Source organism: Oxyura jamaicensis, chromosome 21, assembly GCF_011077185.1.
Source record: "Oxyura jamaicensis isolate SHBP4307 breed ruddy duck chromosome 21, BPBGC_Ojam_1.0, whole genome shotgun sequence".
NCBI lineage: Eukaryota > Metazoa > Chordata > Aves > Anseriformes > Anatidae > Oxyura > Oxyura jamaicensis.
In genome coordinates, this window is record NC_048913.1 from 3,753,641 (window position 1) to 3,770,846 (window position 17,206).

At 59.8% G+C, this 17,206-nt stretch overlaps 2 protein-coding genes across 4 annotated transcripts in view; one reads left to right on the forward strand and one right to left on the reverse strand.

Annotated features, from left to right (window-relative positions):
• The window catches only part of NOC2L (NOC2 like nucleolar associated transcriptional repressor), a 43,014-nt gene extending 42,370 nt beyond the window's left edge, over positions 1-644 (forward strand). Inside the window, exon 19 of the mRNA XM_035344684.1 lies at positions 245-644. Coding sequence (XP_035200575.1) covers positions 245-375 — 131 coding nt within the window. The 3' untranslated portion in view covers positions 376-644. The remainder of the gene's footprint in view (positions 1-244) is intronic.
• Positions 645-3,849: 3,205 nt separating this feature from the next.
• SAMD11 (sterile alpha motif domain containing 11) overlaps positions 3,850-17,206 on the reverse strand; it is a 105,358-nt gene continuing 92,001 nt past the window's right edge. For all 3 annotated transcript variants that reach the window (XM_035344593.1, XM_035344594.1, XM_035344595.1), the window contains 6 exons: positions 16,313-16,428; positions 15,920-15,998; positions 14,975-15,681; positions 10,425-10,549; positions 6,719-6,829; positions 3,850-4,220 (listed from right to left, as the gene is read on the reverse strand). In XM_035344593.1, coding sequence (XP_035200484.1) covers positions 3,972-4,220; positions 6,719-6,829; positions 10,425-10,549; positions 14,975-15,681; positions 15,920-15,998; positions 16,313-16,428 — 1,387 coding nt within the window. In that variant the 3' untranslated portion in view covers positions 3,850-3,971. The remainder of the gene's footprint in view (positions 4,221-6,718; positions 6,830-10,424; positions 10,550-14,974; positions 15,682-15,919; positions 15,999-16,312; positions 16,429-17,206) is intronic.

The window sequence follows — 17,206 nt, forward strand, 5'->3', positions numbered from 1 at the left end:
GGGGCACTGCCTGCCTCGTCCCCTCCCTCCTCCCTTGTGCCTGGGGCACGGCACCGTCACCTCTCCTCCCTCCCCAGAGCCTGTGCTGCGCCCTGCAGCGCTCACCTACCACTATCGGGGAGCTGCAGCACTGCCAATAAATTAACGAGTGTCTGGGCTTAATTAGCGATGAGTTGCCTCCACCTGCCCCCCCCGTAAAGCAGGATTTACACCTCTCTCTCTCTCTCTTTCTTTCCACCCACAGAGGACGACAGCACGGAGGCCCCGCGGAAGCAGAGGACCGGCCCCCGGGGGCTGTCGCGGGCTGACCTCGAGCAGCTGGCCCAAGGCGACGAGGATGTTGTGGAGGACCTGGCGTTCTCCGATGAGGACTGAGCACCTCTGGGCCCTTACAGCCCTGCCGGACCGCCCCCCCCCAGCCTCCAGCACCTCCAGCTGGGCTCCAGGAGGTGGTATGGGGGGGGACCCAGCCCCAGGTACCACCAAGGACTGTTACGGTGACACGGCAAAGCAGCCGCTTGGACTTCTCAAGCTTTTTCTACCGAGGATATATTTTTGGTAACATTTTTGGGCACTTCAAAGCCAGTAAAACTTCTCAGCGTAGGTAATAAAAAGCCCTCATTAAAACCTCCTGCTTTAAATAACGTAGGCGCCCATTTCAGCCAGGGGAAGGAGCAGCCCCTTTGTCCGAGGGGCCTCCTGCCTGTCCAGCCCCATTTTGCTCCAGGCTCTCTCCCCAGACCCTCTCTTAAGCCAAGGGTCCTCAAGGAGCGCGCAGAGCGTTTGGAGCTTTGTGGCCTCGCTGCAAGCAGAAAGCCTTTATGGGCAACGTCAGAGGCAGCTCAGTCAGACGTGCAGGCTGTGAGGATACCGAGTGTGTGGTAACCTGAAATAAGAAGCCTTGGGGTGTGGGAGGAGGAGGGAGGCTGTGCGAGCAGGGTGGAGTAAGGAGGCAAAGGTAGTAACGTAGGAAATGCGCTTTTTCACATCAGAAACGTTGTAGGATTTGCCCAGGATTTGTTGGCTTTGCCCAGGTTACACGTGCTTGGTGAGCCAAGGGACATCCGGGGTGCTCCTGTGCTTTGTGACAGCCCTGGTGTCACCCGTGGTGGCACCGTGGCACAGGGAACGTGCCCGGCTGCTGGCTGAGAGCCCTGCAAACAGCAGTCGGACTGCAGCACGCCTCGGGCAGCCTGCCTCCTTCCCTCCCTCCCTCCCAAGCAGCCGCCCACGGCACCGGGGAGCAGCTCAGGCTGTGTCTTCCTGCAGGGGGGTGCTCGTGGGAGGGCACCGCGCAGCTCCAGGTCGTGTTCTGCTGGGAAAACAGAAACAGCTTCGCTCTTGAGAGTGGAGTTTGCAGGACTGGCAGCTCAGGAAGGTTTCTTTGGAAGGTAAACTGGAAATAGAGGGGCTTTGCTGAGAGGTAGGAAAAGCTTAAGGATCCTCAGAGCGTATCTGACAAAACCACTCCTGAAAATTAACCGTGCCTTTTAGGAGCATTGTTTCTTAATGCAGATTTTTTTGGGGGGAAAGGGAGATAAAGGGGCAGGACTCAATGCCAGCTTTATTCCTCTCTGTCCCCGTTCAGTGAGGCCACGAGCGAGCTGTCAGCGCTGGGGTGGCCAAGCTGCCTGCACGGGCTTGTTCATCGCTGCCTGCTGCACTGCCTACGTGTTCCCCTCCGGGCACGCCACAAGAAGACGAGCTGTTTGTTTAAAAACATTTTTAAAAAGTCTTTTTTTTTTAAGTTCTGTTTTCATGGAGCAGGACTCAACCATTCCCTCACTGCAGACAAAAAGGCCCAGGCAAGCCCCGCGTCCTGTAGCCTGGCTGGTGTGCTCCCTCTCACCCCAGCCCTAAGCGACAACGACTGGGTGCATGTGAGGCTGTAATGTCGCCCTTCCTGCCCTACGCCCAGTGCTGCTCCTTCCCTGCTTCCCAACGTCCTTGCTCTGCAGGTAAATGGGTGAATCGCCGCTGCAGTAGCGTGGGGGAAGTGGTTCTGTTTCGTTCCGAGTTCGTTACGCTTTTTTGGAGCTTAGGGGTAGAAAGGGCGGTGTGGTTTCTTTTTCCCCCAGCTGTAGTTAAAATAATTATTGGTCCTGTCCTCCCTAAACACGCACCCAGACACCCTTTATCCCACAGGGAGGAGGAAGTAGCCTCAGAAATTAATCATTTATTATTAGTTGTTTATTATTTAGAGCGCCCTGAGGGGGGCTGAGCACCTGCTGCTGTAGCAGGGATCAGGATTGCTCCACGCGGAGGTTCCCTACTGCTGCTATCGCAGCCGGTGTCCCCGGGCGGTGACAGCTGGCAGCCTGGGATGTGGCTGCGCAGATGAGGCTTGGAGGGCCCTAACTACAAGAAAAAAAGCCTTAACTTACCTTTTCTTCCCAAAGAAAGAGGCTGCTTCTTCCTCCTTTCCCTTAACTTAGCTGGGCAAGGAGTCTTTTGCTGTTTAACGCCGAGTTCCCACCACCAGCCGTGAGGCACGCGGCTCGAGTAAGCGTGCACGCACCAAGAGGCTTCGTGGGGAGCGCAGCCATCCACGAGGGGCTCAGGAAGCCAGGTACCATGTGCAAATCAAGTGTTTTTCTTTTTTATTTAAACTGATTGCTGGAAAGCATTTTTATCGTGATGTGATGGATAATGACAATTTCCTTTTCTTTTTTTTTTACAATATAAAGAAGCTAATGTACCACCAAGCTATTTTGTAAGAAAAAAACGGTAGCACGTGCAACGTTTAAACAAAAAAAAAGAGGAGAGAGAGAGAGAAAAGTACCACATGTGATTGTTGCTCACAACTGTACACGTCACAGGAGGTCACCCCCAGGAGTTACCAGCTCATTCACAGTAGTTAAAAACTCTGCCCCTTGGTTTTCAGCCTGACCCCCCCCCCACCCCCAGCATCCCTCCCCCTCCTCTGGGAACGCACAGGTATCCGTCTCATGGTCCACAGCAGGCCCGAATGTGCAACTACGTCCACCTCTGGAACAAGGCTTGGAAAGGAACAAAACCAACCCTACAAACAAACAAAAATGATAACCCAAACGTAGAAATGAGTCCGTCGTACACGCGGCAGAGGGAGAGGGCCACGCTGGAGTGAGGCCTGTGACCCTTCGTCCCACCTAAGCGCACACACTCTTTTTTTTCCTTCTTTAAAACAAAACAAAGGGGAAAAAAAAAAAGCAGCTCTGCGGGGCTGGAGCGCGGGCAGAGTCCTCCTGGGTGTGTGCTGCAAGGAAAAGGCGCCGGGGAGAGGGCAGCCCCCAGCCGAGGGACGGCAGCGAGCCGCCTGTGCCGTACCATCCACACTGAAGTAAACATGGACCGGAACTTGCCTTTTAGTTTTTTTCTATTTTTTTTTTTCGTTTTTTTTTTTTTTGTCTGTCTTTGGTATTGTTTTAAAAGTCGCTAGAGATGCATAGACACCTGAATGAGGAACTGAGTACAGTTTCCAGGGAGGAGGAGCTGCTCGGGAAGGCGGGCGCTTGCCGTTTCCATGGGTTGCTTTTCGCTCAGGGGTGCTGGGTACCACTGGGAGGAGCAGTGCCCCCTCCCTGGCCCTGCTCGGAGTCACTGCCAGAAGTTCCTGAAAGCCGTGTGGCTCTGAAGGCAAAGAGGAGCGTTCCTCCCCGCTGCCAGCTCTCCATCAGCCTGGTGAGCGCGAAGGGGTGTGGAAGGGGACCGCTGCTGGGCTCCAGCATCGGCTTCCTCTTCACTCGTGTTGTCTCGATACATCTTTGGATAGTTTTCTTTCCTTCCCTTTTTTACAGTTTCTAAAACTTCCGTGTGTGTTTGTTTTTTTTTTTATTTATTTAATCAAAAAGCAAATGCATCCAAAAAAATTAAAACCCTCCCTTCCTCGCTCCCGTGTCTCGCACTGAGGCTCTCCTGCTCTCGTGCCGCGTTGCCCTTCGGTTTCCCCAACTGAAGCTCAGTTCCAGCAGCAGCCCCGAGCTGGCCTGCAGTTAGGAGGGAGGTTTCGTGGTGTCGTTGAGCCCGGCGAGGATGGCGGGGTTGCCGTTCTCCTGCTTTGGTGAGATGCGGCTGGCCGAGGGCAGCCCGCTGCTGAAGGGCGAGGCCACGCTGCCCGTGGAGGACGGCCGCAGGTCGGCGGGGGGCAGGTCCCGCTCCGGAGGCCGCAAACCGGGGGGTTGCAGAGGGAAAGCCATGGGGAAGCCTGCCATGTACAGCACTCTGCCCACTCTCTTGGCGACCTAGCGGAAAACGGAAAGTCAATGCAGGGGCTGAAGGGCTGAGTGCGCGCAACCCGGCTTCAGAAAGCCCCGGGGGCTGCGCTGTCCTGCAGCGCCCCAGGGTCTGAAATCCCAGGGGACCCAAAGACAGAACGGCTAGGCTACAGCATTTGAATGACCAGCTGCTATTCCTGATGCACCAACCCCCCCTTCGTGAATTACTGGAGAAGGCCAGGGAAGATTCCTTCCCCCTCTCCCTTTTCCTAAAGGGCTCTGCTGTGCTCCCTGCATGGCTCGTAAAGAGCACGGCCCCAAGGTGCAGCTGGAGCCCTGCTCACACCTCGCAGGCTAAAGACGTGCTGGGATGGGCAGTGCAGGACCTTCTCCTGCGATGTGTTTTGCGTGTGTCCAACGCTGAAGTCCTTGCTGAGTTCCAGCCCGAAAGCAAGCCTGAAACCCCGCTGCTGACCCAAATCCGGCCCCTGAAATGCTCAGGTCCCACAGAGGAGCTGGGGAAACCCGGCGCGCTTGGCGCCTGTGCCTGGCTAGGTAAGGCTGCATGGCCCCAGGTGAAATGCAGTGGGGGGAAGCGTCCGTCCCTGTGTGCCCGGCTGCACCAGGCTTTGGGGGCACCCCCTGAGCGGCTGCCTGAAGCACGGGGTGAAGCGGGCTGGCACTGCCTGCCTCGTCGGTGATCCCGTCAGCAGGCACCGATTCAACAACACTTCGGCTAGCCCCAGACTGCCAGCAAGCTGCCTGCAGGCCAGCACACGATGCCCGCTTTTGAAGAGCAGGAATTGCTCTAACGGGACGAGGGGGAGAGGGGAAAAAAATCTGGCTACAGGGTGGCTTCTGTTAGCAGTGCAGGAAGCCGTAAGCCTGCAGCCTCTCCCTTCTGCAGCTCCGGAGAAAAGTCTCCTGCAGCAGTTCGTGCCTCCCAGCAAGGGCCAAAGGCCTCACAACTTTCCAGCACCTACACAGCTGGTTCACATTTAGGCTTAAACAAAAACACAGGCTTGTGTTCAAACCAGACAACCGGGGCATTATTCAGTTAGCAACATCAGGACTCTGCTCCCCCACTTACCCCCCCCCCAGCCCCTGCCTTATTAGAGGACTTTAAACACTACTGAAAATCGAAGCAGGGTTTTTCGAGCTTCAGCCCGTATCTCATATCCCCCCCTACCAAATCCAATCTGAGTATGTCTGTGAGCTATTTGGCATTCTCTGTTTTTTAAGAAACAGAAGAGTTTTATTTCCTACTGAATTGACCCGCGGGGAACAATTGCCCACAGAACCTTTTTATTAGCCCCCCATAAACAGCGAGGGCTGTAGGGAAGGTAGGAACGGCTCCCTTCTTGGTTTAACATCATCTGACAAACGCCCAGCTCGTGGCTCAGGGCCGCGGTGCCCCGCGTGCGGCCCAGGGATGTGCCTGGTGCTGGCACCAGCAGCTGCGTGGTGGCATCCCCCAGCCCTGCCTGGTCCTGACGTGTGTCAGAAGCTGTTTTCTGGTTGCTGGATGGACGGGGGGGGAAATGCAAAACGCAGCTGTAGTAGGGGCTGCTCGGCCAGCGTCGTGTCCAAGAGGAGTTGGAGGCAACTGTACTGGGTTGCTGTGACCTGACTGAAGGAAAGCAAACCTCCACGGGCAGCTGGGAGCCAAGTCGGGGGAAAAAAAAGGTGTTTTGGGGAGGATTGGCATTTCTTTAAAGAAACAGTGCTACAGGAGCAAACTGGTCTGTTGGGGAGGAAATGCAGCTCTCCCCTTGAAGAGAGCGCTCGGCTAAATCAACAGAGGCAAACAAAGCTAATGCTGGTGTGTCACAGTGCCAGTGAACACCACGAGCATGGGCCCTGGCCAGCAGCGAGCCCGGGGAGCTCTGCCTACCTGGGACAGAAATGGTCAGCAGGCTCCTAGCACAGCCGAGGAGGGGCAGAGCTTGATGTTCCTCACTGGGGAGGGAAAGCGCTCAGCAGCCGATGCTGAGCCTGCTAAATGCCTTGGTGCCTCCAGCTCCCCAAAAGGGAGCTGCCCAGAGCCATTTGGACGCGAGGGAAATGAGCAGCAAAAGGCTCTGCAGCCCGTCTAGAACAAAAACACGTTTCCTGAAATGGCATCACTCACTTGAGTCCCTGCAGACTATTTTCAGGTGGAGCTGATTTGGCACCCTCTGCCTCCCCTGCCTGGCTGCAGCTGTTCTCCCTGCTCGCCGTGGGGCCAGCCACAAGCACCTCGCCTCGCCGCAGCGGGGCCGATTTAGGCTCCCTCTGCATCCCCGTCCCGAGCTATTTGCAGCGCGCTGCCCGTGCCCAAGGCTTGGAAGAGCTGCGTGACTGCTGAGCACATGCACCATTTCTGGAGCCCAGCACAAGCGCTCCTGAAAGCCGAATTAAATAACTGAACAGTTCTCGCTTGGAAAATTACAGTCGCTAAAGCGGGGCTCCCGGGGGTGCTGCTCCAGCTGGGGACAACCTGAAAGCGTCCCAGTGGGTGCCGCCCGGCATGGGACTGGTCTTACCTGTGAGCGGATCTTCAGCGCGGGGCCGAGCTTCAGCCCCATGTTGTTCAGCAAGTGCTCCTCCGTCAGGAGGGGCAGGGTCTCGCCGTCGATCGCTTGCTCGCGGAATACCTGCGGGAAACCAGGGGCACAGGCTCAGCAGGGGCAGGGAGCCACATCGCTGGGACGAGATCCCTCACCACACCCATATTAAACACCCTGCATCCACAGCCAGGAGCCAACACGTCAATGGAGACACATGGCATGGTGCATGAAGGCCAGTGCAGGGCGGGCTCATTTTGCTAAAGCAGTAACATTTTTTAACTACCGGGCTGGGAGGTGATGTTTTTTTCCCCTTTTCACTGAGGAGCATTCCCCCAGGTCAGCACCCCGCCATACGTAAGAGCATCACAACGAGTAAGCCCAGCTGACCGCGTACGATCCTGGGTGAGAAAGAGATGTGACACGTCCCAGGCCCTATCCCAACTCCAAGAAAAAGGACAGACGACGCCACGTGAATCTGAACTGTTGACAAATCCTACACCGCACGCCTTCTTTCTTGGCAACTTGGAAAAAGCTGAGCCAGGAGCCCAACAGTATTGCAGTGAGGTCTGTGCAGGTCACAAGTATCCTCCTCAAAGCTGCCCTTTCCCAAAAAAATCACCAGACAGAACACATCACCAGTGCTGTTGGCACACGCTGATGGTCACCCCCTGCAGTTAGGGTTAGGTCCCCCCTGCGGCACCGCGACGCAGAGCGGGTGCTGTGCAGCCACACACCTCACAGCCGCGGCAGCAGAGCTTGGCTAGTCCACCCAAAGGGCAACGTCATACCCTAATACACCCGGCCCTGCAAAACTGCACCATTTGGACACGGTCTCACAGCCAGAGGGGTGGAAAAATCCTGTTTTGCCTCCATCTATCTGAACTGACAGGGTCAGGCAGGAGCTTTCCTCCCAGCACGTGCTGTAAAGGTTACGGGCTGGCTCCGTGAGCTTACTGCCCCGGTCCCTGCAGGCAGAGCAGAGCTGTGCTTGCACTCAGCTCCCCCGGGGTTTGTTCCAGACGCCCAGGCTCTGTAGTGCGAGCAGAAGCTGCCAGCATTCGGGGGATGTCAGCTCTGGGCCTGTTTTATTGGGCTTTATTTTTTTTAAAGCCAGCCCCACCACCGCTCCGCAGCGTTTCTCGCAGCCCGGCTCGCGCTGGAGGCTTGCCCGAACGAGCCGCCTGTGGGGCCTGATCCTGCCGCCACGCCACGCGGAGGTTTTGCACAGCAGTGCCCTCACCGAGCAGTACGGCGAGGGGAGTTTTTATTTTCCTCTAACGGCTTCTTTCTCAGCAGCCCCTAGCCCGGAGCCATCCCTTTGGAGCGGCAGCTGAGCTGCTGCAAGCCTTTTTATTGCTGGACTCCACCAGCAACGCCGCTCATGACTGCAGCGCGTTTCTGCTCCCTGACCCCACGGAACTTAATACACCCATTTCTTCTTCCCGTGAAGCCAGCGTGGCTGGGAGCCAGCAGCCTCCCTCTGCTCGGCGCTAAAACCCGGCACGAAAAGCCTCGGCTTGAGAGCAGCGTCGCCCTCGGGTGTCCCGCAGGTCCCGACCCGCGGCGGGGACAAAGCCGAGGATTGTCGGGGGTCGAGAGCAGCAGCGGCGACTTTTGGTTTTTCTGCTCAAGTTTTCTTGTTTGCCTGCGCCGCGGCTCTACGCGCGCTGCATACCACCACGCTCTCGCCGGCTTTTCCTGGCAGGAGCAGCCCGCAGGCCGGTGCCAGACCTCCCCGGCAGCTGTGGCTTTGGAGCCGGGAACAGGCAGCTCTGCAGCCCCGGAGCTGGCTCTGCCCCGAACGCCGGCGTTTGCACAGAGTAAAAAACCTGCTAAGCGTGTAACCACGGCGCAGAACAACCCACCCCCCTTAAACCACGCACCCCCAGCAAAACGCGACGTAGCACGGGCCTGACACGAGGCTGTTTAGAGCTGCTCCCGTTACCGTGAAACATTTTTGCGATGCGCCGAGCTTGCCGAACCTTCGTCTCGGCGAGCGATTGATTTCTCCCCGCTGGCGCACCGGGGGCTGGCACGCAAGGTGGAAATGGATGGACGAGCCTCCCGCGAGGTGGCTGCGTGAAGGATTCCTGCACGCTTCCCACCGGCTCGCAGGCGACTTCCCATCCTCTATTCCCATCCCCGTGCTGTTGTGCCGCCGTGCCGGGGGCGCTCTGTTGGCGGGGGCAGCTGCGAGCCTGGGCTGGGAGCCCTTCTCTTGGGCTCATGTCCCTACCAGCAAAGAATCAGTGCGCAGGGTACGTGCTGACCCCATCCCTCGCCGTCCTCACTAGCAGCAGCCCCTGAGCTGCCCTCCACCCTCAGACCTGCTGCCTCTCCCCCTGCAAGCCCCCCCGGCCAGCCAAAACCTTGCGCCGGACACCCTGAGCCGTGGGGAGCCCAAACCTCTCTCGTTCCTGCTAGGGAACTTTGTGCGTGCTGCACCTCCACGGGAAGCGTTCCTTCCCAAATCCTGCCTCTGGATGCACGCACAGCTCTTTGCTCCGAAGCAGCACTGGTTTTACAGGTGGTAACAAAGCACGTGATGGGATTCATGTCAGGGTTCAGGGGGCGAGGAAGGGGATTTGGGAGTGAATTTGGCACGTTACCCCATCACCTGGGGGTAAAAGGGAGCTGTGGGGCAATTCCAGGTTTCCATAAAGAGAAGAAAAGGCTGTGTCCCATCACCCCCATCCCCTCGGGGCGAGGTGCATGCACCCCTCCACAGGGCACCCACCAATGTCAGCACGACCTAAAGGGAACCTCGTGTAGAGCCCGATACGCACGCCGCAGCCCTAGCAGGAGCTGGGTGCTGAGCTTGCACCTTCTGAAAAGGACTTGTGAGGGGCACAACTTCTGCCCAATGCACTAAAGAAGCAAGGGCCACGGAGGGGGAGGAAGGGTTTTTTTTGGCAACCAGCTTCCAGCCAGCCGGGATGCCCAAGGAGAGCTTTGCCCTCCCTCGCTGCCAGTCGGGGAAGCTCCTCTTGGAGCAGCACGTCCAGAAAGGTCCTGCTCCTTCCTCCCTTCTGAGATCTGTTCTCAGCCTTGGATGCGTCTCTGCTGAAAGGCAGGATTGTCCTCGGCGCTGGCCCTTTGCCTCTCTATCTGCTGCTTTCTCCCCCCTCCCCCCAAGCACACTGGACCCCCTTTACGAGGCTGTCCCAGACAGCTCAGGAATCCGCGCCCTCGCAGTCGGTGCGCTCTCAATGGGGCATTGATAATGGGCTCCAGCAGATGCGGAAGCCAAAAACACGGGGTTGGTTTCTGTACTGCACCTCGCGACCTCACACCGAGCGGGCTTCACAAAGCCCCCGCTGCTGCTGCAATAGCAGTAGTAATTCGAGGATGAGCTTAAAAATCACCGTCAGCATCGCTCCGAAGCGTGAGCACGGAGGTTACCGGGATGCCTGTGACACCGGGGTCTGTCCCTGCTCTGCCCCGCGGCACTCTGGCTGCAGGAGGAGAGCTCGAAGCTCCCAGCCTTGCCCTGCTCCCATCCTCCCCCACGCAGCGTCTCACTGCTGTCCTCCTGCAAGGCCCTTTTGCTTTTGGGGTCAGCACCATCAGCATTTAGCAATCCACCCGAAACGCAGGGAGTGCGGGGCTCCGGGACGCACACCCGTGGGGATGGACAACGCGAGGAAGAGGAGGCACGGCCGGGAGGCTGCTGGGGCTTTACCTGAGTGTACTCGGTGCAGCCCGACAGGTTGGACACGAAGCTGCACACGTCCTCCACTGTCCATTTGCTGATGTCTTCCAGCGCGGGGCTTTCCTCGCCATCCAGAAACAGACCTCCCATGGTGCCTGCAGCATTCAGGGCCGGGGGGGGGGGGGAAGGAGGGGAGGAGAAAGAAACATAAATCATTAAAATCCCACCCGGACAACAACTAGCCTGCAATCTGAATATTTTTCTCTAGCCGCACATTCATCTTTAATGACCTGTCAATTAAAGCACTGGGCAGGGTCAATTCATAGGCCTCTTCCTCCTGGAGGTCCCCAGCTTGGAAAGGGGGGGGGGGGGGAGAAGGGGGGAAGGAAAAATCCCAGCTAATGCATTTCATGTGCTTAATGTTCTTCAGCTGCAGGGAAGAGATGGGGGGGAGGGCGGCGAAAAGAAGGAAGGAGGAATAAAACCCAAACCCCGAGGAGCGTTTCTGCACACACCGCAAAGCGGAACGCTGCCTGCCCCGGGGGCTTCGCTCCCCCAGCCCCGCTCCTGCCCTGCCTACGTGCTCCGAATGCCAACCGGCCCCGGCCCCGCTCCCCGGTGGCTGCCTGCGTGTCCGTCTGTCCACCCATCCCGCTGGCCGGGTCGGCAGCTCTGGGAACCACGTTCGGGTCCCAGCCGTGTCAGCGGCACGGGGGCGATGGGAGAAGCGCTGCGGGTGCCCCCGGCTCCTGACACCCCTGGGGGCATCGCGCCAGAGCTGAGGGAGGCACAGGAATAAGGAGGGAGGGAAGAGCCAGCCAGGTTCCTCCCGTCTCCCGCTGCACACAGGCACTGAAGAAACCCATTTCCAGAAAATGCCACTTTTGGGGGGAAAATAAAAAGTGTTATTAACGTGAGGAACTCGCTGCTGCACGGCCTCATCTGGGTCATTGACAAGGACCTGAGCACCCGTGGCTGTGCTGGGCAGGGTGAAAGTTTACGAGGGACATAAATGCTACGCTTCAGGGCATGAAGCAACAAATTACCCCCCAAAATACTTCTCCCAGGGGTTTATCCTGAGAAAAAAATCCTTTGTGCAGGTTTCTGTTTTGTCCCCCAGGCTTTGGAGCAGCACCAGGAACACGGCCCCCTGCTGTGGCTCCTCTGCTCCCGTCGGCACCTCCGGGGAAAGCGGCACCCAAGAAGTCCTGGTGCAAACAGCAGAGCCACAAAACGGGGAGCCACGAATGGGGGCTCCGGCAGCTGCCTGACAAAGCCCCCGAGGTCCAGGGTGGCGGGGACAGGAGAGGATTCGCAGAGCGCGCTCCCGTGCCAGGACGATGCTTTCCACCCAGCAGCAGCCCGCACAAGGCGCTGGCACCACGGCACCTCTTCCAGCGCGTTTCCACCCCGAGCTTCCCGCTGCCGGCATCGCCTCTGGTGCACGGGGGGCACCGGCACCCTTTGGCCTCTCTCCTCCCCCTCCCCTCCCCCCCCCGGAGCAGGGAAGATTCTCGATCCCTCTGCACCCCATGGCTCAGCTGGGACCCCGCTGGTGGCCAGGCAGCTCCGGGTGCTCCTCAGCCTGGGAGAGGAGCAGTGCTAACATTAAAACTCACAAGACACCAAAAGGGCCGAGGGCTTTCCCCCGGCCACTCATTTGGCCGTTTCGGGCTGCTCTTTCCTGGGGCAGGGAAATTCTCTTTCTGCTTTTTGGAAGGGCGGCCGCAGCCCGGTGAAGGGAGGAACTGGAACCACGCTCAGAATGCCAGAATCCCTCGGCTGTTCCAGGCACAGGCAGCGCTGGGGCGAGACGCCTCCAGCCGCAGCCAGAGCGAGCGTCTCCGAGGGGACCTGCCCGTAACAGCCAGCTCCTCCAAAATGAGGCACTTCCGAACTCCAAAAGCCAGCCAGGGATGGCAGTGCAGCCCCTCGGTGCTCGGGAACGAGCCGTGCAGGCAGCAGGGGAGGGGGCCGGGCAGTGCCCCCGGCCGGGAGCCCCCCAGCCATGCACCCATGGTGCTGGGCACACACCGGGGCAGGGTGCCTTGCAGGGCCACCGCCATCACCCACAGGGCTGGGTTGGCAAGCGCAGCCCCTGCACGAGCCCTCTCCTCTCTGCTTTTCCTTCCTTTGCCCTCATTTCCCCCCAGAGGAAAGCAAGGGAGAGGTCGAGATGCACGCAGGCATGTGGCACAGTGACAGGGCGAGGGCACGACAGCCCCGCGGGGTGGGAATAAGAAAGATTTTCCACGTACCCACACACAGAGAAACACAGTGTGGCTAAAAGGTTTAACTCAGTTTGTTTTCCCTTCCCGTTTGTACCCAGAAAACGCAGGCACCAACTGGTGGAAATACTGGTGGGAGGGGAAGGCCAAGAGCCATGCTCCGGGCTCTGCCCTGCGAGCAATTCCTGCACCGTGGAACCTAAAAACCGAGCGGAGGACGCCTCTTCCCAGTGAAACCAGTGGGAAACCAGTGCAGGGGCTCCCCGTGGCTGCAGCCGGCTCCGTCTCGCCCCAGGTACTCAGCACGCCAAGCTGGGGCTCTGGAGCTTGCTGCTCGGGGGTCCCATCCTGCCCCCAGCCCGGCTCTGCCCCCACCGAGGACCGCTCGCCGCTCTGGCAGCTCGGCAAATGAGAACAAATCGGTGCCCAGCGGCTCGAGGGGACGCGCCTGCTGGTGCCATAATGACATGTCAGCGGGCCCCGCCGGACCGCCAGCACGCAGAAAGGGCAGCAGCCATCCCCTGCCACGTCCCCCCCCCGCCTCGCCCCGTGATAAATGACGGGCCGGGAGGCTGCTAATGGATTGCGGAGCAGCTCTCCAGATGGGGCCCGGCGTGGAGGCACCGCGAAGGATTCATCGGCCCAGGCTCGTGGGCAGGTGTCCATGTACCAGCCCTCGCCGCCCCGGCTGCGATCCATTTATAATTTTTCTCCCTCCTCCTGACGTCCAGCTGCTCAGGAAGAGAAGCCGGAGGCAGAATGGGAGAGGGAGAGCTGCGGGGACAAGTTTTTGCCCGCGGCACCGCAGGAGATGATTCAGGTGCCAGCGGGGGACCGGTGCGCAAAGCAGCCCTGCCGGGGGGGGGCAGCCCCCTTTGGGGGGGTTCATGCTGTTCAGCAGGCACTGCTCCCCCTCCAAACACACCCCTGCACCCCCTTCCCGCACGCCCTGGGTGCAGCACCGGCAGCCTCCCGTTAATTGCTCTCCAGCCTCCGGATCGATGCGAGGATTTTAGCCTCCTGCACGCTCCATCCTTCACCTCGGCAGGAGGAGGAGGAGGAGGAGGAGGGGAGCAGGGCTGCTGAAACCTCGGCGAGATGAGGTCAGGCGGCAGCCGCCAGGTCCCCAGAAGGCGGCTACGGGAATCGACCCGGCTCTGGCTGCCGTCAATATTCCTCCCGGCGGGGACGCCGAGCGGCTCCCTGCCTCCGCAGCAGGAGCTCCCTTGCTGCAGGCCCGGAGGAGCCGTGGCTCGGCCGTCGTTTCCAGCCAGCCGCTCCCCTCCCCGCTCTGCCTCCCAGCCCCCCGCCACGTTACCCGTCTCACGCCGCGGAGCTGACACTTTCTAATACTGGCACAGTGCCGCACAACGCCAGGACCAGGCAGGCCAAAAGAGCAGAGCAGCCCTCCAAAGTATCCGGGGATTCATTTGGCACAAGGGGGGAGGTTGGTGCAGCTCTGCCTGCCTCCAAGAACCTTCCTCAAGGGCCAAGCCCCTTTTTTTTGGGTTGTGTTTTGTTGCTGCACATTACCCTGACACAGCGCAGGGCCCCTGCAGCACTTGGATCAATGCAGCCCTCAGTATTTCAGCGGCTGAGCTCTCCTCCCGGCTCCCCCGTCCGCACAGGATGCGCCCTCATCCCAAGCCAGGAGCTTTTCCTGGCACAAGGGAGCCTGAGCCCGGTGCTGCTCTCCTGCAAGCAGGCGAGATTTTAGCAGCCACGAGCAAAGCTCGCCGAAAGCAAAACCACCCTCAGGAAAAGACCTGGAGCGGGCTCCACAAATCAGGAGCAAAATCAGAAACGCTCATCTCTGCCAAGGCCTCCAGACACGCTCGTGATATAAATTTGAAGCGATAATAATAAATGGGCTATTACAGGAACCTGTGCCTTGCTGGGGGAGGCAGCGAGCCCGTGCACAGCCCGGCCTCCCCGCGGAGCCTCGCGCGGGCGGCGCGTGCCTGAGCCGTGCCCGCTTCCCTTAATGGCCGGGAGAGAAGGGCTCCTGCGAGGACGCCTCAGCAGCCCCTGGCAGCAGGAATATTTATCACGCTGGCCACCTGCCTGTCATCGAAAAATCGCTTCCTCCTTCCTGGCTGGAAGGCAGCTCTAATGAGCGCCGGGCAGCCGCGCTCCCCGCCGCTGCGGCTCTCTGCGTGGAGAGGAGGCAGGCTTGGAGCCCTGCGTGCCGTGCTCCCCGGTCTCCCTCCTCCGCGTGCTCCTGCCTCCTGCTAATTGCTCTGCTAATTGCTCTAACTAAAAGGTGCAGAAGGGCCACCACGAGCACGCTGCGGGACAGCAAGGGGACGAGCCCCACGTTTGGCAAGCCCCGCGGCCTCTCGGCACACCCACCTGCGTGGAAGTACGGGCTCATCGTGTAGGGGAACCCGAAGGGCAGCGGCTGGGGCGGCGGGATGGAGGCTGGCGGCAGGTACTTCACCTCGCTTTTGTTGATGCCCGGCCCAAGCAAGTGGCTGGGGGACTCGGCGCTGGACGAGCTGCAGGGCGCGGTTGGGCCGGCGGCCCCTTCCCCCAGCTCCTTGGCCCCTTCGCAGCCCTTGCCCGTCTCCTTGCACTCCTTCAGCTCCGCGGCCGAGCCGCTGCTCTCAGCCTTCAGGCTCTCCGGTTTCTCGTCGCTCACGTCCGCGTCGCTCTCCGAGTCCTTCATCTCCTCGTCGTTACAGTCCGGCGCCCCGTCCCGCGCCCCGCGGGGCTCCGCCGGCTCCTTGGCCTCGCTCGGCCCCTGCGGCTCGGCGCGGTGCTGAGCCGCCTTCCTGCTGCCCCGCCGCGGCTGCTCCTTGGGCGGCGTGGCGCTGCTGGGGACGCCGGGGTTGAGGGACAGCAGGGGCGCGTTGTTGTGCCGCAGCACCAGCATGGCGTTGCGCCGGGACAGCTCCTCCCGCAGCGGGTGGCCCTCGGGGATGTCGTGCACGTTGCGCAGGGCCGGGTGGTCCGGGGGCAAGCCCGGGTGGAGGCTCAGAGGGTCGCCGGCCAGCAGCCGCTGCCTGTGGAGGTTCTCCAGCTCCTTCTGGCGGATGATCTCGGCCGACATCTCCAACCTGCACGGGGAGAGGCAGAGGGGGTCGCTGAGGGGCTCCAGGAGGAACTTGCTAACCCGCAGCCCTGCTGAAGCAGAGGCTGGGGGCTCTCCAAGCGTGGTCCCCACGCGCTCAGATCCATTGGGATCATCCGGATGTCCCTCTGCTGCTTGTGCACGGCTCCCCCAGCCCAGCACCCCGCACCGCTCTGCCTGCTAGCAGGAAAAGAAGGGCAGGGCTCGCCCCCCGCGCTCTTTACCTTGCCAGGTTTTGCTTTCGGAGCATCTCTTGCTGCCGTGCAAACATCTCTGCTTGTGCCGGCTGGAGGAACCCGTAACCTGGGGACAGGGAGGGCAACGATACGGGGTTATTCAGCCCAGCATTGACTCCTCGCTCGGGGCAAGCTCTCCAAAGGGCTGAGCGGGAGAGCTTCCACAACCCAACCAGTTCCCAACGCCGTGCTGAAACACGGGGCAGGAGGGTTGGTGGGCAGTAAAAGAGGAAGGCGACCTGCTCCCATCCCTGCACAGCAGCCAGAACAGTAAAAGGAAAACACAGAAAACGTGCCTGCACCAAGGGACCGCTTGCCAGAGCCGGTGTCACCGCTCTGGAGAGCTGACCCCAGCCGACCACGGGCGTCTCCTGCACTCACCTGGTGTCTGGCACAGGGCCGAAGGCACCCCGAGGAAAGGAGGTCTCAAGTGGGGCCCCAGGGCGATATGGGGCGCGTTCTGGGGCGACAGCAGCGGCGGCGGGTGGGATATCTCCCTGCGGGGATCAGAAGAGAAACGCACGTTGAAAAGGTGGAGGCTCCAGCCCAGTGACGGGAGGACCCTGGCTCAGGAAGAGCATCCCTCTCCTGCGCCAGGGGCTGGGCTGAGGTAAGAAAGGTGCCCGTTTCCCGTACGTAATACTTGAAAAGAGGGAGAAAATAATAAAGAAAGAAAATCAGAACCAGATGGGGAAGCAATCAGCCAGAACTCCATGGGTCCTACCTGCCTCCCACCCTCCTGCTCCAGTACATTTACTCCGCTGGGTGTTCAAAGCACCCCTGGCTGCCCAGAGCTGGCAAACGCAGCGCTGAGGATGCTGCGTTTGCCTTTCCCCTCACCGAGCTTGGGTTTCTGTCTCAGCTCCCTTACAACCAAAAAGTCCTTCTGGATCTGAGGAGCTGGGGCTGTGAAGATCTGGAGGCATCACGGGGATGCCTCGCAGGAATCACTGCCCTGGCTGGATGAGGGGCGGTCCCCGGTTCTGGAGAGAAACGCGGGACGTGAGGCGGAGAGAGGGGAGCTGGGGAGAGGGACATGAGCTCAAAGTGCCACGGGGTCAGCGGGAAGAGGTATTTGGGGAGCTGGGGAAGGTGGAAAGTGACTGGAAGAGGCAGGTTTGAGGGGGGGGGGGAAGAGGACAATGCCCAGAAGCAAGGCAGGTAGAGCCTGCTTGCTTGCTGCAGAAAGAAATAGGAGGAAAAAAAAAAAAAAAAAAAGGATATGCAGGAAGGGAATAGGAGCCAAGGTCTCTTCCATTAGTCAAATCTGCCCTG